At 36.1% G+C, this 25,014-nt stretch overlaps 1 protein-coding gene across 1 annotated transcript in view; it reads right to left on the reverse strand.

Moving 5' to 3' along the window:
* The window catches only part of LOC150099484 (protein transport protein Sec24C-like), a 182,211-nt gene that overhangs the window by 151,769 nt on the left and 5,428 nt on the right, over positions 1-25,014 (reverse strand). The window contains exon 2 of the mRNA XM_090403444.1: positions 3,468-3,525. Within this exon, the coding sequence (XP_090259570.1) occupies positions 3,468-3,525 (58 nt within the window). The remainder of the gene's footprint in view (positions 1-3,467; positions 3,526-25,014) is intronic.

Below are 25,014 nucleotides of genomic sequence, written 5' to 3' on the forward strand. Positions count from 1 at the left end.
AGATTATCTTATAGCAGAGAAAAGAACAAGGACAAGGGGCAATCTCCTCCCCCCCCCCAGAAGTTGCAAAATAAACAAGACCTCATGGAGTCAAAGACTCATCTAGGAAGTAAAGTAATAGGTTTTTTGCATGGAGAGTGGCAGGAGCAGGGGGGGGAGATACAGTGTGCAGTTCAATCTTCACTGGAAGCCAATCAGAGATAGCTGGCCTAAGATTTTAAGTGGCATCCAGTGAAGAGATGGCAAACAAATTCTGCCATCTCGTGGTCCTTAATAGAATGTTATTGTCTGAAATATTGTGGATTCTACAGTTACATTTTCTAAAGTTTGCAGGAGAAAAAAACTGCTTTCCCATGCCAGAGATCAACTAACTTGGAACTGGTAAAAGAAAAGCTTAGAAAAAGTTCCTCTAGTTGGCAACTAGAACCAAACTTAGTCATTCTTCAGGCAGCCTAGCACTTTTTATTTCTAGTGCCCCTGTATATCAGTTAGCATCAACAATGCCATGTTAGGAAAGTGGAAATGGAAAGCTTGGCATCCATCAGGCTCATGATGTGATGGATGACAAGAAATTTTACAAGGTATTTTTCATGTGAAGGTGAGATAGGCAGTCTTATGTGAAAGAGTTTTTTTTTCTTTTATATCTAAATATTTTCCAACTATAACTGTGTTCAAGTTGTTGTGGAGTAAGTTACAAACTCTTAGTTTCCCATCTGTGACGGCAACATCATTATCATCATCATAAAATCTCCACCAAGTCAGCAAACTACTTACTGTGGGTGGTCTTCACAGACAGCAATATGTATCATACTGAACCTTAACTCATTCATACTTTGAGCATTCAAAGCACACTACACACTCCTGCATTTTACACATACCACTATTTGAACTCTTTTCCAGAACAATTTAGAATAAGAGAATTTAGATTTTAATTTCTTTTAAAATTAAATTTTAATCTCTTTTAGAAGTTTGATACTTGACTTACTGAATAAACTATCCAAGGTTTTTAAATCATATGTATTGCCTTTTTCCTAATCTTTAGCTGATTTATTATACTAGTGAGTACACACAATAATGTTGTGTACAGAAAGAAAAAAAAAGGCATGCTAACTACAGCTGCAAGGCAAACAGTGTGACGAAAGAAACTTTCAGCATGGAGGGACAAGTCTCAGCATACCATTCAGTGGACCCCTTTCTGGTACAATTTAGTAAGTAACTGGCTGGAAGACTCACAAAGCAATAACATCTGTATATGTTTTGTTTTTTATTATTTTATATACATACTCACACGTATAAAACAGATGTGATGATGAGCTTTACATCAACACCTGTCATATCCACAAAAAAGCGTCATGCCATGAGGAACTTACTGATATATAGTTCTCATTTCTGCAAAACAACCCTTAGAATCATCAAAAGCAAAATTTTGGACTGGACTTGACACAAACATGATAAACGCAAATGTAAGTTTCTGTGGGAAGTTTTCAGTATTGAGACCACATTATGATGTAAACTCTTTATTTACATCATAATGTGGTCTCAATATGGAAAACTTACCAGATCTGTAGAAATCAAGGCTGTGGTATCACAGAGGATGATGAAAATCATCTCTAACCAAATATGCAATGCTGTTTATTAGTGATAAATGTTCTGCAAATTTTACATACATACATATATATGTGTTGAGGAACATTGACTCGGTTGTTCTGATACATTTGTATACAGAGAATTTAATGACTGAAACCGAGAATAATTGTAAGGTTTTTAATGGCATAACACACTACTAGTTTCGGCTTTTGACAGCCTTCTTCAGATGTCTTTTAAAAATAGGAAACAGCAATAAAAACACCCAAGTTTAAAAAAACTGAGAGACACAGGAAAAAATTGCAGTACATAACATGAAAAAACATTGCAATTACATTTAAGTTGTTCTTTCAACCGTGACATTGTTTGGTGAGTGTGTGCTTGTAGTCTCTCATGAACGCCAGTACTGAACAACAGCAGAATGGCCATCTGGGAGGTTGTAGCTCAAATTGTTATTTAAATGTTCACGATTAAGGATGATTTCTCTGGACTCCACAATTTTTCTTTCCAACTCATCATGGCAATGAAAGATGTTTTTGGATCTATCCCAGCAGACTGAATGACTCTGGTGTTCATCATCAGGATTATTCGAGAAAAGAACATGACTAGACAAGGCACTGGCGCATGTTCTTTTGTAAGAGATGTCTCTCTTATGCTCCTCTATACGTAATTCAATAGACTTATCTGTTTGACCAAAAGGGATATTACAGTCACACCAAATCTTGTACACGCCAGGATATTTCAGATTATGATGATGAGGCTTCGTTCATATATATATATATATATATATATATATATATATGCGCAGACAGTCCCTGGTTTTTATGAACAAGATATGTTCCTGAGGACATCTTTAGGTCAGATTTGTATGTAACTTGGATCCCTGATGAACAGTAATAATTATTATTATTATTATGGTAGTAATAATAATAATATAATGACTCATGTGTGGCAATAGCAATACAGTGTAATACTGTTGTTGTAATAATAATAATAATAATACCCTTGTACAATAATAATAAGTTACAGAAACTATTGTGCTCTTTCTTTTAATTCAAACAAACAGAACATAAACAGAAGATAGGCTAACATTAATCAGAAGATGATGATGGAGATGGTGCTGGAAAATCAGGATCAGATTCTGTTACTGGAGGAGAGGAGCTTACCACTGAAGTAGGTTCTTGAAAAAGGTATCTAGGATTGTATGCACAGCCTTTTTCTTTTTTTTCATCATAAATGACCTTGTAGCAGCTCATGGTCTCACTAACTGCACGGTAAACCTTGGTAAACCACTCGATGTTAGGATCTTGCTCCTCAAGCTTAGCAAATCCTGCTTCAATGAGATGAAAGGCTTCAGCGAATTCTTTTTTTTTGTAAAAATTCTTGGCTCTGGATCTTTTGATTCTTTGTGTTCTTGCATTTCTATCAGCTGCTTCTCTATCTCCATAAGGTGTTCATTGGTTAATTCTTGTAAATGGGATTCTAGTAAGTTAATGACATCATTTTTACTGATGTCCAATTGTAATGCATTGCCACTATCCACCACAGCTTTTCTGGCTTCAGTGATGTCCTCTTTTGTGAAGCCACAAAAATCATCACGGAACTAGGGACACAGTTACTGAGGAAAGTAGTTCCCAAATTATTATTTAATTATTAATTATCCTTAAGGGGGAGCTTTGGGTGCCCATCGTGAGTACAGAACACCGTACTCACGGGTCATCCGTAACCTGGGGAATACCTGCATATATGAATAAAAAAAAAACTAAAATTACATGAATGACCATCTTTTATTTAATTTTTTGATGTCAATTTAAATGTAAACTTATCTTACAGCTAGTAATAATGTGTCTTCAGTCTATCACTATTTTCCATAAAAAACATACCAGAATAGTTATTGCATATTCCATTAATTTTTTTTCTGTTATCTTCTATGGCTTCAATCTGGAAAAAAAAAAAAAAAACATGAACCCAAACTTCTATCACGACTACACAAAGCTTAAATTAATAAATTTATAAAAGCTGGGTTACACTTATCTCTAATGCATTTTTTAATGGTCATCTCTGAAACATGGATCACCATTTACATTACTAGTACACTTACCCTACAGCAGCATTTCCCAAACTATGTTCTGCGGAAAGTGAATAAGTGTTACATGAAAAATTATCAAAACTAATATGAGCCCGGAATGATTTTAAATGCTGCGACAAGTTCAAACATGTTTGAAAATCAGATGCTCCTCACTTTACGTATGGATTGTGCTATTAAGGCCAGTGCATGCTGGCCTTCACTCAGCCACCTGCAGTTGACGACACCTCTGAGTGCAAGTGCAGTACAGAGGTATCTATTCTAGGAAACGTGCAGTCACAAGCAAGGACAATGCAATGCGTCTTAGCAATGCGATACAGCCTGCTGAAGCGATAGTGTGTGCTTAGTTTTACATTTCTCATACGTTGGATACACATGATTATTAATTAACTTAAGGAATTCACAACGTAACTAGAATATAAGTTAAATTAAAGTTTAATCTATATTTCCAATATTTCAGCAACGTCATGTTGCCATCTTCAAAGGAACTTAAAATAAAGACACGTGCAAGCAGGCACTATACACAGTAAATGAGGATGATGCGATGAAGCTATTGTTTATCATTAAAGTCCTGATGGTGCCCCCTAGCTGGCTATGTAGGTATTCTTGGCCGTTGAGCTGAAGGTCTTTTGATGCACATCTCCCAAATTTGAGGCAGTCTCATGCAACTAAATTTGTTGAGGTTTGGCATGTTTCTTAGGGCTGAGGCTGATTCCATAAAAAGTCTTTCAAATTTGAACTTCCTATGGTGTATTATTGTGGCTTTCTTCCACTGTATTCTGTGGCGTGTATCCAGAGCATGATCTGCAAGACCAAAGTGGCTATACTGGTGAAAACAAATGTAGTTCTTGTGTTCTGAAATTCTAATATTCGCTATCTTGCCTGTTTGGCCAAAGTAGGACAGCTTACAGATGCAAGGAACCTGGTATACACCAGGTAGGTCTAGGGGAAGTGGCTGGTCTTTAGTGAAACGGATAAGGGATGCCAATTTTCTATATGGTCTGTAACACAAGGTAAAGTCATGTTTTTTAAAAATTTTGGTAACTTTTTCTGAGGTTCCTCGGATGTAGGGAATAGTGATGGATTTAGAGTAATCCTTGTTGTGTGTGTGTGGGGGGGGGGGGTTGTGGTTTACTGGTTTCAATATTTTTGGATTTTTTTTTTCCAGGGGGGGGGGTAGCCATTGGCTGAGAAAGTGTTGAGGATGTGATTTGGTTCAGTAGTTAGGGCATTGTCATTTGAACAGATTAGTTTAGCCCTGTTGTGTAGTGTTTTAACTCCATGTTGTTGTGGGTGTATGGGTGGGTTTTCTATAAACTGAGAAAACCAAGGTTCCATCAGACTTGCGGTGGTGTCTAGTGTGTGTAGGAAAGGGAGGTTGTTGTTTTCCTCTTTTTCCAGGGTGAACTTGATTCTGGGGTGTTGGTTGTTTAAGTGTGCTAAGAAGGAGAAGAGTGTATCAGAGCCATGTGGCCAAATAGCAAACATATCATCAACGTAGCGAAGCCATATGGTTGGTTTTTGTGGGACAGAGTTTAAGGCTTTCTCTTCAAAAGTCTCCATAAAGAAGTTGGCCAAGGGTGGGGAGAGTGGTGAACCCATGGCTGTCCCATCTATTTGTTTGTAGAATTTTCCCTGCCAAATGAAATAGCCTGAGTTCATTGTGAACTGAAATAGGGCTGAGATATCGGGAGGAAATTTAGCTTGGATTAGCTCTAAAGTTTCCTTGAGTGGGACATTTGTGAATAAGGAGGAGACATCAAAACTGACCATTATGTCAGTATGTTGGAATGTAAGGTTTTCTATGCTGGCTTTGAAGTGGGCTGAGTTTTTTTATGTGTGTTGGTGTGTTGCCAGTATAGTGTGTGAGCACTTTGCCCCACATACAAATTTAGCTAATTTGGATGTAGGGGAAATCAATGCCATCTCCTATGGGACGTAATGGCACATTTTCTTTATGTATTTATGGGAGTCCATATATACAGGGAGGGTATAGAGTTAAACAGTTTTAATTTGTTAGTAACTTGTACAGGCCAAGAAGTGACCTTCTTAAGAAGCCGATGATTTCTGAGTTTTCTGATTTGTGAGTTGGTGGGATTGTATACAATAAGGAGGTAAGTAGCCTGATCTAATAATAGAGCATTAAATTTACCTGTGTAGTCCGTTTGGTTGAGTACTATGGTGGCGTTTCCCTTATCTGCATTGGTGGTGATTACTATTTCTTTGTTTTTCTTCATTTCCTGCAGAGCTTTGTATTCACTATTGGATATATTGATTTTTGGTGGTCTTGCTTTGGTCTTGCAAAAACCAACATATCCAATAGTGAATAGAACTCAACCAAACGGACTACACAGGTAAATTTAATGCTCTATTATTAGATCGGGCTACTTACCTCCCTATTGTATACAATCCCACCAACTCACAAATCATTAAACTCAGAAATCATAGGCTCCTTAAGACGGTCACTTCTTGCCCTGTACAAGTTACTAACAAATTAAAACTGTTTAACTCTATATCCTCCCCGTATATATGTACTCCCAAAAATACATAAAGAAAATGTGCCATTAAATCCCATAGTGGATGGCACTGATTCCCCCACATACAAATTAGCTAAACATTTGGCCAAAGCACTCACACACTATACTGGCAACACACACAAAAAACTCAGCCCACTTCAAAGCCAGCATAGAAAACCTTACACTCCAACATATTGCCATAATGGTCAGTTTTGATGTCTCCTCCTTATTCACAAATGTCCCACTCAAGGAAACCTTAGAGCTAATCCAAGCTAAATTTCCTCCCGATATCTCAGCCATATTTCAGTTCACAATGAACTCAGGCTATTTCGTTTGGCAGGGAAAATTCTACAAACAAATAGATGGGACAGCCATGGTTTCACCACTCTCCCCACCCTTGGCCAACTTCTTTATGGAGACTTTTGAAGAGAAAGCCTTAAACTCTACCCCACAAAAACCAACCATATGACTTCGCTACGTTGATGATGTGTTTGCTATTTGGCCACATGGCTCTGATACACTCCTCTACTTAACACACTTAAACAACCAACACCCCAGAATCAAGTTCACCCTGAAAAAGAGGAAAACCAAAGCTCCCTTTCCTAGACACACTAGTCACCTGCCAGTCTGATGGAACCTTGGTTTTCTCAGTTTATAGAAAACCCACCCATATAGGCAGATACATTCACCAACAATTCCACCCCTCTCTCACAACAATATGGAGTTATTAAGACATTACACAACATGGCTAAACTAATCTGTTCAAATGACAATGCCCTAACTACTGAACTAAATCACATCCTCAACACTTTTTCAGCCAATGGCTACCCCCCCCCACCCCTCACAACAAGGATTACTCTAAATCCATCACTATTCCCTACATCCGAGGAACCTTGGAAAAAATTACCAAAATTTTTAAAAAACATGATTTTACCTTGTGTTACAGGCCATATAGAAAATTGGCATCCCTTATTCGCTCCACTAAAGACCAACCACTTCCTCTAGACCTACCTGGTGTATACCAGGTCCCTTGCAGCTGTAAGATGTCCTACTTTGGCCAAAAACAGGTAGGATAGCGAATATCAGAATTTCAGAACACAAGGACTATATCCGTTTTCACCACTCTGGTCTTGCAGACCATGCTCTGGATACACGCCACAGAATATGGTGGAAGAAAGCCACAATAATACACCGTAGCAAGTTCAAATTTAAAAGACTTTTCATGGAATCAGCCTCAGCCATAAGAAACATGCCAAACCTCAACAAATTTGGTTGCATGAGACTGCCCCAAATTTGGGAGACGTACATCAGGAGACCTTCAGCCCAACGGCCAAGAATACCTACATAGCCCACTAGGTGACACCATCAGGACTTTTATGAGAAACAATAGCTTCATCGCATCATCCTCATTTACTGTGTGTAATGCCTGCGTGCATGTGTCTTTATTTTAAGTTCTTTTGAAGATGGCAACATGAAGTTGCCGAAATATTGGAAATATAGATTAAAGTTTAATTTAATTTATATTCTAGTGTACGTTGTGAATTCCTTAAGTTAATTAATAATTAATTTTACATTGAATATGAGACTGATGATACTCGACTCTAATCAAGATGTTCCGTTAAAATTTCAGGATTTGTGATGTATTCCATCGTAGGAAAAATTTGAAAAACCCTGTCCTGGAGTATGCCAGTACTGTGTACAGGTAGAAAGTTGAAAACGAACAAAAGAACTTAACATTCAAATTGAAAACCTGCATTATACTTTTTAGGAAAGACACAAGGGAAGTCGTTCAAAAGGACAAGAGTAAAGTAAATGAACAAAGAAAAATTTGTTTAAGTTTGGATTTAACTCTAAAGAGATAGTGACTAGTTGCTGCATGCATTATAAAAGAGACTTGGAGAACAGTGGAAAAATTGCTGATGAACGAGAATTCTTAGTCATTAGACACAGTAACTGACATAAAGAACAAGGAAATGCTGGTTCATGTTGAATTCTTAAACAGTAAAGTGAGAAAGAATTCACAAACCTATAAAATGTTCAGGGAAAATTTGGAGCAAATGGCATGGCTAATAATAATGGTAAGTGCTTAACTGTTAACTAATACCATGTTCCAACTGAAGTATGCACATAAAATGTTAAGCGACCATCAGCATATCTAAATATAACTCTGAACGGGGCCTAGAGCACACACTCACTGCCTGCCAAAATGGCAGTTGTTCTTTATGGTCCTTTCCAAGGCCACTGAATGCAACTTCTGCCCAGTTGTGCTTTCATTTGTCTCACTCTTATTCTAGCACTATTACAGCACCTAAGGATAAAGCTGACCTCTTGGCATCATTCTTCTTCTTCTCAAAATCCTGCGTAGATGACCAATATGACAAATAATTTCCTATCATACCAGAAAAAACAGTACAGCATAAGCTTCCTATGGTTTTTTGGATAAAAAGGACATCAGAAGATGCCTGTTTTGTGCACTATATAATTTATTGAATGAATTGGATTCCACCACTCTTGCCAGCCATGTACTATTGCCCTTGATATTTTCAAAGCTTTAATCATGTCTGGATTGAGGCCTGCTCAGTAAATTGTTATATCTTTTGGTCTACCTCTGTAATTCAGTAGCCAGCATCCTCTCTAGGTCATTGTATCTCAATAGTGGATGGCTTCCTCTTTGAGTTTACAATGAATGCAGGAGTGCCTCAGAGCTATTCTATTACCTACACTCTTTTCACAATACATATAAATCACTTTCTTTCACTGACCAATAATCCCATCCGCAGTTTTGTTGATGATTGTATATTCCATTCATCCAACTCCTTCAATAAATTATGCAGTGCACAAATATCCCAAGTTTCAAAATTTTCTACAATCAGTGCCTTAAACATTCATCATCAAACCATATTCTCCAATGAGTTAGGATAATCTGGCTACCTTGAATGTGACCAGGATTGAAAATTCTTGACTCACCTTCTCTTACCTTCAAAAATACATAAATCACCAGACAAGATTCTCTCTACAGACTCACATTAATCCTCAGCCTTTTCTGGCATAAACACATCACATCAATAGCTTCCTCAGCCTCTAAACATCTAGGCATTCATTTCTGCTTATCTGATCCAACTTCCAGCCAAATTAATATAAAATATTATAAATATTATAAAGTCAATAAATTGATTTATAATATCTCCAGCAGGGACAAAGAATTACAGAAAGAAGCTAAAATTTTTTTATGCTCATCTGCTTAGATTATATGATCTTCTCAAGATACATAAAACCAGGTGTTCCGTTAAGATAGTAGTATGTTATTATTATATCTTATTATTATATTACTGAATCTTAAAATCCTTAACACTCCTTGCATTAGCAACATATTCCAGTAATGCATTCCATTCACTGAAAATTCTCCATGTAAAAAATCTACTCCTCACACTGCTCTTCATCACACTCTTATATAATTTCCATGGATGGCTTCTAGTTCTTCCCCTCTTGGCTTTGACTCATTTTATAATCCTCTCTGGATTAATCCAATAAAATTCCCTCACTAACATAAACATCTCTATCATATCACCTGTTTTCCTCCTATCCATCAAACTCTGCAATCCACATTTCTTCAATCTCTTTCTATAGCCAACATTCCACAGTCCTGATGTCTTAGTCACTCGTCTCTGGACTCTCTCTCCCCTCCAATGTTTCAACATCACATTGAAAATCAGGTGACCAAATCTGAGTACAATAGTTCAAGTATGATCTGACAGCTGCCTCCTTATTCCTATATGTTAGAGTACTTCTCATCATAGCAGTACTACGATGTGCAATCTTTGCAACACTTGCAATATAACCTCTAAACTTCAGTCTACTGTCAACCATCACTCTCAAATCTCATACACTTCCTGCAGTACAGTATAGTACACGACCTTATATTTCTGCACTCCAAAATGCAACACCTTGTACTTATTAATATTAAAACTACAACCCTCACTCCTTTGTCCAAGTCAAAAGGCTGTTTAAATCTTCCTGAATGGAATTAACATCAGCAGTGTTAGAAATACACTTTTATTAATACAGACCAGTATTTTACAAATAAACATTTATTAAAACCTACCAGTTTCGCCAAACTGTCTGGCTTTTTCAAGGTATTACGGAGATATGAAAGTAAATGCAAATTAAAAGGAACATAAAAAACGTTGTAAACCAAACTAGTATCTATGGTTACCTGTTTTCCATAGGTAACCATAGATACTAGTTTGGTTTACAACGTTTTTTATGTTCCTTTTAATTTGCATTTACTTTCATATCTCCGTAATACCTTGAAAAAGCCAGACAGTTTGCTGGCGAAACTGGTAGGTTTTAATAAATGTTTATTTGTAAAATACTGGTCTGTATTAATAAAAGTGTATTTCTATCTATAAAAACGACCAAAAATGTATACCTTCAGCAGTGTTACTTAAAATTCTCTACAACTTCAAGTCCATGCTGACCATCATAAAGAATACTATGCCCATCAACCTAATCTTGTATTCTATTCCTAACCAATCTCTCCAACACCTTGACTACAATACCAGGTATACAGACTGATCTTTAACTGGAAGCTTCTGTCCTAGAACTATGCTGGTGGAGTGGTAATATTTTGCCTTCTTTCCACTTCTTAGGAACCTTACCCACTGCAAGATATTAAATAACCAGGTCAAGGGTATAGCTAACTGTTGTGCACATTCCTTAAGAATACATGGTGAAATGTCATCCATTCCCACAGCTTTATTAATATCTAACCCACTCAGCACCTGATATACCTCTGATTCTTTCACTTCCAATTCTCCTAATACTTGAGTCCCTTCAACACCTCCAAATCAAAAAATTAGAATAATCAAAGAAAACGTGTTGAATGATTTGCAATTCTAATTTATTGCATAGAAAATAATTATTACCAAATATGAATTAGCATTATCTAAATCTGCATACTTTGTAGATTATATAATCATGTAAACACATAAAAATGTAATATAAATTATAAGAAAACTGCTACCGTATATTATCACGTATAATGCGATCCACGTATAATGCGAACTAGAAATTTTGTTTGAAAACTAGCCCTAAAATGCCATGTCCACGTATAATGCGATCTGTTAATCTTGTTCCATATCATTATAAATAATACAATACGAATTAACAAAAGAAATATTTATTTTAAAACAAAATATCAAAATACAATACGAATTAACGAAAGAAATATTTATTTTAAAACAAAAGGTCAAAATCCTTTAAATTCTTCTTCATCTTTTGAGTCATCAAACATTTCATTTATAAATTCATCTGTAGGGATTGCGTCATCAGTGTAGCAGTTGTCGTCATCGTTTTCATGCTCTCCATTTTGTTGTGCATCATCCTCGCTTTCGTATATGACGTGATCTTCGGATCCATCCACTGAATTACTTATTCCACATTTAAGAAATGAGCGTTGAATCATTTCAGATGGTTTCGAATCCCATGCTTCTTTAACTCAGCTGGTGAGTAGGGTGATCTCAGGCTTCTGAAAATTCCCACCCTTTGTCATCTTCACCAAATCAGATGACATCCATTCTCTCCATTTTTCACGTAAGTGATCTTTAAATGGCTTATTCAAGCTGACATCAAGCAGCTGCAAAACAGAAGTTAGACCACCCGGCATGACTGCTAGGTCTGTACATAGCTCACGTGCTTTCTCTTTGCTTGCCCTCTGTTAAATGCAACCGGAACATATCCCAGACTAGCATGCTTTGTTGACGTAACAAGCAACCTGGACATATGTTCCATACTTGATCCAGCCACAATTGTACACCTTCTTCATCCATCCAACCTTTCTGATTGGTGCGAACAATTACACCTGGTGGAAATTTCATATGCTTCGGAATTTTCTTCCTTTTAAATATCACTGTTGGCTTTAATTTGGTACCATCTGCCATGCATGCTAGAACGGTAAAATGCGTTTTTTCATGTCCTGTTGTGTTTTTATGAAGACACCCTTTACACCGACTGAGTTTACTGTTCGATTCCCAGGCATATCAAAGTACATGGGCGTCTCATCCATATTGCCAATTTGGGAAAGTTCATATCCGTGACACTTCCGTAATTTTATGATAAATTTATGGAAGGACTACACTTTTTCTTCAAGCTGCTTTGGTAACTTCTGCGCAATTTTTGTTCGGTGTCATAATGTTAATGCTTTGCGTTCCATAAATCTGTTGCACCACCCAGGCGAAGCAAGAAAAGATGAAATACCTGGTGTGTCCTTGAATTTACCATTATGAATTGTAGAGCTCGAAAACGAATTGCATTTCTTGTTACTATAATGCCATCTTGTCGTTGCATCAAAATCCATTCATTTAGCTCTTCTTCGAGTTCTGGAAAGGATGCTACATTTCCACGACAGGCACGTTTCGTTTTGGGGATTTTTTCAAGACTGTCTTTTTGCTTATGCCAAAGTCTAATATTACTCTCTGCTACGCCAAATTCTCTCATAGCAACACTGTTATTATGTTCTTCTGCAAACTGCACGACATGCAATTTAAATCCTGCTTGAAAAGATGAACGTTTACATTTCTGTTGGCTCATTTTCAGGCTAGGTTTGTTTAACGAATAATATTTAAAATGAGCTGTGTTAAACTGATATACCTAACTGTGCTCTATCATTCAGCGATGGAGCGCCCATCGTATCTGCACATAGAGCCAGTAATGTTAGTAGCTTTATGTGCAGATACGATGCACGCTCGGTCGCCAAATGCGAGTGGGTCAAGTAGATTTGGTTGCATAGGCATTAGGTAGTATATATTGTGTGTGCAAGTCTAATAAGATGTTATATTTTTTAGGATCCGCATATAATGCAAACCCCCTAACTTTAAGTAGTATTTTTTACCATAAATTGTTCGCATTATACACGATAATATACGGTAGTTGAAAACGTTCACAAAATTAGAATAATTTTTAATGTGGTTCAAAATATTAGAATATTCCAAAATTTTCTGATTGGTTTTGAGAAGAGCATAGAAATAGCATATATTTCAGTAGCTGCATTTCTGACTCATGTGTAAAAGAATTGTTTGCACACAGATGTCAGTTAATCATTTGCTAAACATGGGTCGAACAAGTGGCATATCAGATGCTAAGAAGTTTCATATAGTGTCTCTACACAAAGAAGGCCACTCAATAGTTTATAGCTAAGGAATTGAAATGTTCTCAGGCAAGTGAGTAAAGTGTTGAGACAGTATTCTAATTCCTGGAGTTTTCAAAATAATCACTACAATAGAGGCCAAATGGTAATAACTACGTCACGAGATGAGAAGAAATTGAAAAATATCATGAAGAAAAACCGCTGCCAAAGTGCAAGATATTTTCACAGGAGATGGAAAGAATTAGGTGTGGATGTGTCTAAATCTACGAGGTTGAAACGACTTCATAAATTGGGTTTTAAATCATGTGTGCCTAAGATGGAGTTGCTTATGACTTCCAAGCAAAGGGCAGCTAAAGTGATATGATGTAAGCAAAGACTGTCGTGGGGTCAAGAGGACTGGGGAAAAAAAGGTACTTTTTAGCAATGGTATGTATGGTATGTTTTGTGTGTCCCATGGTCATCAAGGGATACGTGTTTGGCATCTGAAGCAAGAAGCATTTGATAAAGAATACATGAAACATTCGGTGAAATTTGCAACCTCTGTCATGGTATGGGCTTGTATGACCACAGGGGTCCAGGTAGGCTGTGCATTGTGTACAAAAGAGTCAATTCCAAAGTGTACCAAGAAATTCTTGAGCACTTTATGTTACCGACATCAGAAGATTTATGTGACAGCGATTCCCTTTTTCAGCAAGAGTCAGCTTCTTATCACACTTCCAATACTACTAGATGACTCAAAGAAAGGCAAATTAATGCAATTCCTAGTCTGCAGACCATATAGGCATGTTTTGATAAAAAAAGACTGTGAACCACTAGTAAATAATATACCCAATCATTTATGAACGGTCATAAAAGTTAAGGGGAATGCAACAAAGTACTAATTACCATGTTGTTTCCCTTTGACTGTAATTTTTGTGCATTTTATTTTTGCGTTATTCTATATTTTGAACTACGTTAAAAATTATTCTAATTTTGTGAATGTTTTCAAATAACAATTTTCTTATAATTTATATTACATTTTTATGTGTTTACATGGTTATATAATCTACAAAATGTATAGATTTAGATTATGCTAATTCATATTTGGTAATAATTATTTTCTATGCAATTAATTAGAATACAAATCATTCAACACAATTTCTCTGATTATTCTAATTTTTTGATTCAGAGGTGTATTATTGCATGGCATTATTTACACAAGTATTATACAATTGATAAGGTGCACATTCAATAATTCCAATATATCCTTTGCAATGGTCACTCTGCTGTCATGACTGTCCATCAGTGTCATCCTGCCATAATTATTTTTTTTTCTTGCTTGCCATACAGTGCAAGAATTCTCTTGAATTAACTCAGGCATGACCAACCAATCTCCTCTCATACTGCATCTTTTCTTTCTTTACCATGTTCATCACCTTCCTAGTTTGCACTTTATACTCTTCATGGATCTGATTGACACCAACTGTCTTGTACCTTCTCCATAGCATTTTCTTTTACAATACAGTTTGCTTGATTTCACTGTTCATCCATTTCACTCCTACTTTATTTACTCACTTAACCCTCGATATGCAGTTATACATTGCTTGTATCAGATACTGCCTTATGAGTTTCCATGCACTGTCAATATGTTTTCTGCACAGCTCATATACCCAATGTGTTGATGCTAGCAGACTACAGAGCTTCCCATAATCATCTACCTTATACTTCCACATATATCTGTTTTTGGCAGTAGCCTTTTCTTGTTTCACTGCTTCCCAAACAAGTACCTCGTGATCACTCTCACCAATATACCTCATTAACAACATCTTGCGAAGTCATCCAAATCCAAAACATTAAAGCCTCCAGATGCTTCAGCCACATATTGCTTAAGATATTTATCCCTCAGAAATTCAAAGTCTCCCATCAGGATCACTTTCTTTTTACATGCCCAACCAATATACCTAAACCTTTCGCAATCAGTATTCTTTACATTCCCAGGCCTATAACAACATCCTATCAGATATACTAGCCTGTTAATTTAAACTTCACACCACACAGATTCAAAATCTGCACATGCACCATCAATTTCCATACTTTGTGGACACAATTCCTCTGCAATCATTAACATCACTCTCCCTCTTCTTTTCACCTTCCTATCCTTACATTTTTATTCCTGACATCACATCATCCTCAGACAACCAAGCTTCACTTATACCAATTATTTTTGGACATACTGATTCAATCAATGCAACAAACTCAGCTCTCTTATTTTGAATAATCCTTACATTTGTATACAAACATAACAATCCCCATTCCACTAGCACCAACATTCTCTATTCTAGCTGCTATACCACACCTCTTTCTCTTTGGTCTAACCACTCCATTTCCCTGATCCTGACTCTGGCTATACATCGGCTGCTCCACATATAGTTTTCAAACACTTGTTTATGTTATTATGTTCATTTACTGGAAAATCTACTTCTCACATTAAGAGCGCTTTATATTTTAAAACAAAAGATTGTAATCTACATTTGCAACCTTCAGATTTAGATTAGTCTTCATACTAATCTACTGATGCACATGAAAAGAGATAATACTCTTTTCATGTGCATTCCTTTAACAGATACTATTAATTTATTTTAAAACAAGATTTTCCATGGATATCATCAAACCTTTTGACTTTGTAATCCACTCTGGTTATTTCAGTATATAAGAGAAATTATACCAACAGGTTGAAGAAGGTACAGTTATGGATAGTCCTATCTCTCCTACTCTTGCCAATTACTACATGGAGCATTTTGAAGATCATCTTCTTAAAGGCATTTCTTCTAAACCTACAGTGTGGTATAGATATGTGGATGATATTTTTGCAATATGGAAAGAATCATCATCAGATTTGAAACCATTTGTCACAAAAATAAATATGCTTTATCCTAGAATTCAATTTACCTTGAAGGAGAAAAACAATCAACTAATCTCTTTAGATATACAGTATTAATTCTTTTTAGACAGATGGTAGTTTACAATTTTCAGCTTTTGAAAAGAAACATACTGATTGTTATGTCCATGTTACTCTTCATCATCCCAGTCAAGAAGTTGGAACCATTAAGACCTTATTACATTGTGCTCATAATATATGTTCCACTGAAGACCTGCTATAGCAAGAATTGAATTATATCAAATCCACCTTTATTAAAAATGATTTAATGAGTTCTTTATCAAGAAAACTTTTAACAACTTTAGATACCAGTCCCAAAGATATCTCTAGGATTCCACTTTCTTATATTAAAGAAATTTCTGAACATATTGCTAAAGTTCTAAGACCTCTTAATACTGCAGTATCCTTTCATCCTGTCAGGAAGATTTCTACTTTCCGTTCTCACCTGAAGACAAGCTTTTCCTTTTCAGCTTTCCAGGTGTCTATCAGATCCCTTACTCCTAAAGTCACTTTGGGCAGTCTGGTAGTTCTGCAGAAGTCCTTTGTGAGGAGCATAAACTGTATACCAAGTATACAAGTAGCCTGAGTAGTCTGTCCTAGCAGAACATGCCATCTTGACTACATATAGATTCTTCTTAGGAAGAAACTAAACTCTTGCATAAAAGTAAATTCCTTGTAAAGTGGTTAAGTAAAGAGAGAGCTGTGAAATCTTTCTACACCGACTGAACTTAAACAGATCTGATGGACTTTGGTTATCCCTTTGTGGAAACTAAAATATTTAAAAATGTATATTAATACTGGCTTATATATCACTGGATTTCAAACCAACATCTTCAGAGTAAAACATGTTACATTTACATGTGACAATGAGTAACAGAAAGAATTCAAATCACAATGGACAAAAGATGTAAAGTCCTAATTTAGCATCCTCTAATGTAAAAAAAGAAGTATTACAATTATGGAAGAATCAATCTTAGGATAACAGTCTCCCAAATTTTTGGAAAATTAATGCATACAGACATTTTAAGGTTAGGAGAATGCGTCACAGCCATTGCTGATTCTAAAAATAATCTTTCTGACCTGTAATGACTTCTATGTAAGACACTGGTTTTCTTCCATCTAATCCTGTGTGAAGGGATTATGGAAAATCTGACTGGCAGATTTTTCATAATAATAGTAACGAATGTATTTCTTATGTTCTCCAAGGTGGGTAACAGATCTTCCTATCTGTCCATAGTCACAGGGAACTTCAAACACTCCAGGATATGCAAAAGGGTTGAGTTTGTCCCTAGGAGAGCAGATCAGAATTGATATTTGACATGTAGTGGTTTAATGGTGGTTGTGAAGGTTATAGTTTATTAGTACTTTGGCTATCTTTTTCAAATGTACTGTAGATATAGGGGATAGGAATAGTGATGTTTTGTTCTTGTGTGTTGGAGAAGGAGGAAGTAGGAGGGCCATATAGTATTTTATCTATTTTGTAGGAGCTGTAGCCATTGGCCAAAAAAGTATTGCAAAGATAGTTTAGTTCTATGGTGAGAGCTGCACCAGAGAACTTAAATTATTTTTGATGCTATTATACCATTAAAAGCACCCTTTATAGGAAATACTAGCTGGCCTGGTTGGCCGAGTGGTTAGCTTTCCACTCTCCAGCCAAAAGGCTGTGGGTTCGAAGCCTACCATGGGAATGGATGTTTGTGATTGTCTGTGGAAATACTAGTGATGGTGGTGGGAAGTAGATGGCATTTGCAGCTCGTTGTAGTTGGTGGATTATGAGTGGTGGAGACAGAGTTGTAGAGTAGGTGCCCTCCCTCAATGAGTCCTTGGACTCCCTGGAGCTGTCATGTAACAATAATAATAATAATTATTGTATCAATCGTATGCAAATTCCTGATTATCTCATTATATTAACTTTTTAATTTTAATTTATTTTTTATTTATTTAATTTTTTTTTAAATCAGGAATTTACTAGCAGTCTGCTGTGTTAGTGGTGTTCTTAAAATGAATTATTTTGTGTTACACTGATAACATACTGAAGATGCCTTTGATACTGAGGTGAAAATTTTACATATATTAAATTACTTCCACATAAGTTTGAGTTTCTATCTTTAATTTTTACTGATAAGTTCTTTTGCTATGTGGCCAGTAAGAGGAAAAATGATTTCAGAAGGACGATCTTGTTAGATGGAGATGGTAGTTGGGTGACCAAGGCAGATAACATAGTTGAGCTATTTAAATAATCACTTTATTAGGATGTTCCAACCTTGTAAAGCACACTTTATTCCTAGAGAGAGATAAGGTAGGATGAAGGATTAGAAGTGAATGAAGAGAATGTACTCTGAATACTTTAGATAAGTAAGGCTGTGATACTAGATGGAAATTTTCAATATGTTACAAGGAAATGTGCTAAGGAACTGATAATGCCACCAACTTGGCTGTTTTAATGAAGCCTTCCAATGGAGGAAATTTCTGAGGAGTGGGAGGAGGATAGTCTAGCGCCACTGCATAAGGGTGATTGTAGAATGAAAGCATCAAACTATAGACAGTTTGTATTTCTTCTGTGGTTGTTAAGATTTTGAAATAACTGGTAAGAATGCATATATGAAATTGGGCAGATAAGGGCAATTTATCTATTGTCCTTATCAGCATGGATCCGTTAAGGGATGTTCTTGCTTTAGTAACATGGTTATGTTTTTACTTTTTTGTGTGTGTGTATATCTCCATTACATGAGAGGTTGCATACTTATAGTATAGTACATCAGTACCATGGATAGGTCAAGGAATTTTTGTCATTTTATCAATGATAAGTCTTATCAATTTCCTGGAAGTACTACAAACAGTATTTATCAACTTTATTTCTTCCCTTGCAATTTTTTTACATCATAGCATTGTTCCAAGCAGTCTAATAAGTTTGTTGTAATTATCAACTCTGTAATTCTGCACATATTCTTTCTGAACGGAAAATTCCATAAGTTTAGCCACTTACCAGATAATGCTTGCATGATCACTCATCCCAACTGGCAGATGTTTATAGACAAATCTTAGGGTGCAATCAGATCAAAACAGAGATTAAAACTCACAAGCCCTTCGTATCATTCTGCCTCAGGTAATTACTACTTAGCAGTTTTTTTTCTCCCTTCTTCTATGGAGAACTCAACCAAGAGAGGTCGGTCTACCTACAGTATGCTAGTATTGTGAACAGGCAAGAAGGAACTTATTTATGTTTCAATTGAACAGCTGTAACTATTTCTTGGGAAACACATAAGGTGGGAGACTGTTCCAGAAGGCAGCAGAAAAGAAGAATGAAGAGAAGGAGAAATTTATTGTACAAGTTTGGAGGTGAACTGAAAATGAGTGTTAATCAATTGCTACATGCACCTGACAGAGTCGGGGAATTATCGATGCCAATCCTGATGAACAGTGATCAGATGTAGAAGATGCAAGTGAGTGAAGTGTATTAATAAGAGAGGGGTCATTAATCTTCTTCTTCTCCTTTCAGTAATAGGCCTTGTGGTCTGTTACAGTCTCTTCCCATCTTTTCAAAAACTGTTCTCTATTCCTTTTCCATTGAGGTCAATCTCTCTCTCTCTCTCTCTCTCTCTCTCTCTGGGGAGTATTCTTTCTCTCATTCTGTATGTTGTCTCATCTCACTCTCTCCTCTTTACTTTTTTTGCCTGGTTTCATCTCCAGCACTCTCCTTCCCACATAGATTTCGTCTCAATGCATAACATGATCAAACAATCTCAACCTTGATTCCCCAATCTTCACAGATACTTGGATTACCTTCATTCGTCTCTTAATTAGTGAGTTTTTAATCTTATCCAATCGTGTTACACCACTTGCAAGTTTTAGCATTCTCATTTCAGCTACAGCCATTCTCTTCTTCCATCTCTTGGTTATCTGCTAGGTCTCACCACTATACATCAGATGGTAGCAAGACCAACATCTTATAGATCTTTCCTTTTAACTTGCTAAACACTTTTGTATCACATAAGATAACTGAAATCTTCCAGTTTATCCATGCTGGATCCTCCTCATTCCTGAATTCTAAGTCCTGGTATTCATCACTTTCAACACATGATTTTAGGTATGTAAACTCAGACACTTGTGGCTTGTCTGTGCCTTATAATGTTATATTCCCTGGTGCTTCACTACAATACATGTACTGTGTCTTATTTTTATTGATTCTCAAGTCACTACCTTCCAACACTTTCCCCAATTGTTCAAGTCTTTCTACAGCTTCCTGCTCAGACTTTGTGTAAATTACCACATCATCATTCAGGGTGATTCAGTTCTTACTGTTTCTGTCAACACATCCAAGAACATGATAAATAACAAGGGGCTGGGAGCTGACCCTTGATGAATCCTCATTTTAGCTGGAAATGCTTCAATGGTTTCTACTCCATATCTCACCCTTGTTTTGCTACTGTCATACATGTCTTAAACAAGATGTATATACTTTTCTGGGATCATTTTCTTCATGCTTCTCCATATCTCTTATCCAAATCAGTGAAGACTAGAACGAGTTCCATGTTGCTCTCCTTTTTATGAGCTGTTTAAAGCGAAGATGGCATTAGTTCCCCAGCCAGGCATATAACCAGATTGCCCTTCACTAAATGACACCAAGTCTTGCAATCTCTTCTCTATTACTCTTTCCCATATCTTCATAGTGTGACACATGAGTCTATATCCTATGTAGTTACATCAGGACTGGACATCATCTTTTCTTATGTGCTGGTTTCTATAAATTAAGGAACAAAGAGAAAAACTGCAATAATTGGGCACATTTCAAAGCCAGGTATATTACATAGAAAGTGATACTCGAGTCGAGTCTGGTTATTGTATACAGATGGGTAGCTCTGTCAGTATATGCAAATCAGTCATTTCATAAAAGTGGGTATTTTGGAGTAGTTTCTCATTGGTTTCACATTTCATGTAAGAAGTGAGAACAAAAGAATTTTATGATATCAAACTTCTTGGATATGGCTGCAAGATATCATTTAACCGATGAATTCAGATGGCAAGATACTGTAAGACTAGAAGTCAATCAAAGTCTGTCAGAGGTAGCCAGATGGTTGCTTGCAAGTCAATCCATGGTTCACAGACTGTGAAACCAATTCCAACAGTTACAAAGAGTATCCAGGAGATGCAGTGAAGGAGGGCCATGGGACTATGACAACAGTGGGTGACTAATATCTCAGATTATCTGCTTGCCTAACCAAGAGTGATAAATCAGCTATGATCTGACCTTGCATTGGTTACAGGAACATTGGTATCTGTTTTCAATGTGTGCAAAAGGCTTCACAAAGGTGGTCTGCATGTCCCTAACTCCAGATCACAGGAGAGAGCATTTAAAATGGGCCAGGCTCACTATCAACTGGACTCGAGACCAATGGGGATTTGGAACTGTTCACAGAGCAGTTCCAATTTGCTATAAGAAGAGCAATACCAGGAGTATGCTCTGATGTGGAGAAAAACAGGGACATGCTATCACCTCTCTCTCTCTATATATATATATATATATAATATACATGAAAGGGATACTTATGAGAGAGAGATTATGATGGTTTAGGGAAGCTTCTTGCTGAATGGATATACCCACATGTATGTGCTTCCTAGTCGAATCATGAATGCTGCAACTTATAAAAGATGAGGTCCTGGACCCTATGTTATTCTGTATATGGGTGTAGTCGGAGAGACATTTATCCTATAAGACAATAATATTTGTCCTCATTCAGCTAGAAATGATGAAATTTATAATGAAATGCTAAAATATGAAAGTAAAGAAACGACTGAAAACGTGAGAAATTTAATTAAACATAAGAGGGTGGTCTGAAAAGTTCTTGGCCTTGACCATAGATGGCAACACTATCGGCAAGATTTTTTTTTTCTAAGTTGGTACATCTGTCATAAGCATCCATGTGAAACTGCAAGTCATTCTATCAAGTAGTTTGTTTCATACAGCTGTCTGAAGCAAAAGTGTTGTCTGTATCCCTTGAAATGGATAAAATTGAATATTGTGCGGTTATAAAATTCTTTGTAAAAGAAGGTTTAACGCCAAAAGAAATTCATTCGAAGTTCAGAAAAGTTTATGGGCACTCTTCTCCTTCGTTTTTCACAATTAAGCAATGGACTGCCGAGTTTAAACGTGGCTATACCAGCCTTGAAGATGATCCACGTGAACGACGTCCAAAAAGTGTAACAATACCAGAAATCATTGATCAAGTGCACAATATGGTATTGGATGACCAGCTAGTGCATGAATGCACATGACAAATCAAAGTGCATGAAATTGCTGACACTATAGGCATTTCAAAAGAACGTGTAGGATATATTTTGCATGAAGAATTGCAAATGAAAAAAGCTTTGCACAAGATGGGTGCCATGCTTGCTCACAGCAGATCAAAAACGCACTCACATGAAAATTTCCAAACAGTGCTTGGAGCGTTTAAACAAGATTAAAACTGATTTTGTGCATATATTTGTTACTATGGATGACTTGGATTCACTATTACACACCAGAATCCAAACAGCAGTCAAAACAGTGGACAGAAGCCGGTTGTTCAGCACCAAAGAAGACAAAGTCGGTTCCATCAGCAGGAAAGGTTATGGCATTGGTGTTTTGAGATGCTAAAGGTATTTTGTTTATTATCTTGAAAAGGGTAAAACAGTAACCGGGGAATATTATTCCAATCTTTTAACCAGACTAAACATTTGTGAGAAAAGACTCAATTTGCAGAAGAAAAAAATCATCTTTCATCAGGACAATGCACCTGTCCACAAAAGTGTTTGGGCAATGGGAAAATTAAGGGATCTGCACTATGAATTGTTGGAACATCTGCCCTATTCCCCGGATTTGGCTCCCTCTGACTTCTACCTCTTTCCAAAACTAAAACTCTTCCTTGCTGGTCAGCATTTTTCTTCGAATCAAAAGGTGATTGCAACTGTAGAGGGGTATTTTGCAGATCTTACTGAGAACCACTACAGGGACAGGATAATGGCAATGAAGCATCGCTGGAATAGATGTATTAGTCTTAAGGGAGATTATGTTGAAAAATAAAAATAATTTTGAAATTATAAATCCGTTTTTTCATTGTTAGGTCAAGAACTTTTCAGACCATTATCATATAATATTCTGTCTTTGAGAAAAGACAGAATATTACAAGACCAATATTTAAAAAGTAACAAAACTATCAAGGAATAAACTTACTCTACACTACCCTAAAAATATATAATTATCAAAGAAGAATTAGACTCTAGACTAAATTATTATGAACAAGGATTCTGTAATGAAGATCATGTACTGATACTATATTTGTTATAAAGCAAATAACAGAAAAAGCAATAGAATTTACCAAACCAATATTTATGTATTCCACTGACTTGGAGAAGGCTTTTGACAGAATCAGATTACAGGATATCTTGAAGGTACTGACATTAAGAAAGATATCACTGCAAATTATTGAAATGATCAAAGATATACAGGAAAATCTCATTTAATATGATTAATTAATTCATCAATTAATGAGCATTAAATGAAATCACCTTAAGTGAATACAATAAACAGTAGGAATATTTATAATTCACCCATCAGTTAGCGTAAATTTTGGAAAACAAATTACAGTATAAGCTATATTAGAGCAAAACAAGTGTTCTCTGGCAGGTTGGCAGCAAAACGACCCAGAGGAAGACCAAGATATAGGTGGATTGATACGGTACAAAGTGCTGATGATAGAAATGTAAGATTTGATAATGTTGGAGTCTTGACAAATAACAGACTGATTTGGAGGAAAATTGTAGATAGGAAGTTAGTAATGATATAATTTTTTCATGTAGTACTATCATATCCTGTACACCCCTTGTGGGTACATGGCAGGAATTTGATGATGATGATGCTATATAAGAGGATAAAATCATCAAAGTTAATAAAAATCAATTGCTTAAATTTTTATTTAATGTCTAAACATTTGATTAAGCTACTTTTTTAAAAAAAAATTAAGTAAAGATGTTTGAATCGTGCTCGACGTTTTCATCTTGTCATGCAATTTGTGATAGCTGGCGATCGCTTTATCAAGATTTCGGAGAACTTCGATCTTCATTCCATATCAGGATCAGCATCAAATAAAATTTCCTTAGCATGCTCAATATGATTGAAAACTAGCTCAAGTTCTTTTGCGGTTAGCTTTTTAGTCATAACGTTCTCTTCTTGTTCACACTCCTTATCTTCTTCTTCATATGCACGCTGTTCTTCTAGTTGAGGGAGATCATTCTCACTAACTGTTCTGAATGGGAATCGAGCAAGTTTCTCACATCTTCGTTATCCAGTTCATTAAATGCAAGTTTTTTCTAATTGTACTGATTTCTTCAATAATGTTAGAACTTAATATACATATTTTTTATTTGTTACATTTTAAGAAATTAAAAATCACTATATTCAAAAAATATCCCAAATGTACTGCTGCTCACAAACACTCATGAATATGCCCAAGCTGAACGCACGGATACTTGCTGCACATACACTCGCCATTGTCATGAGGAATATCATTTCGTTGTGTACAAATCAACAAAGTGGATCAAGTGACAAATGAACGCTATTTTTTTGTTTTACCGGACATAATCAGTAAGTAAAGAACAATTGATAATTCAGTAAGAACTCAAATTAATTTTTGTTTACATGTTATTTTATAATTTTCTTAAGGAACCATGGCCAAATGCATAGTTAAATAATATGTAAATATTAATTTATTATTTGTAATAATCCTTGCCA

This window comes from Typopeltis vanoorti, chromosome 14 (assembly GCF_054136105.1).
Source record: "Typopeltis vanoorti isolate ZY-2024b chromosome 14, IOZ_Tvanoo_1.0, whole genome shotgun sequence".
Classification (NCBI taxonomy): Eukaryota; Metazoa; Arthropoda; class Arachnida; order Uropygi; family Thelyphonidae; genus Typopeltis; species Typopeltis vanoorti.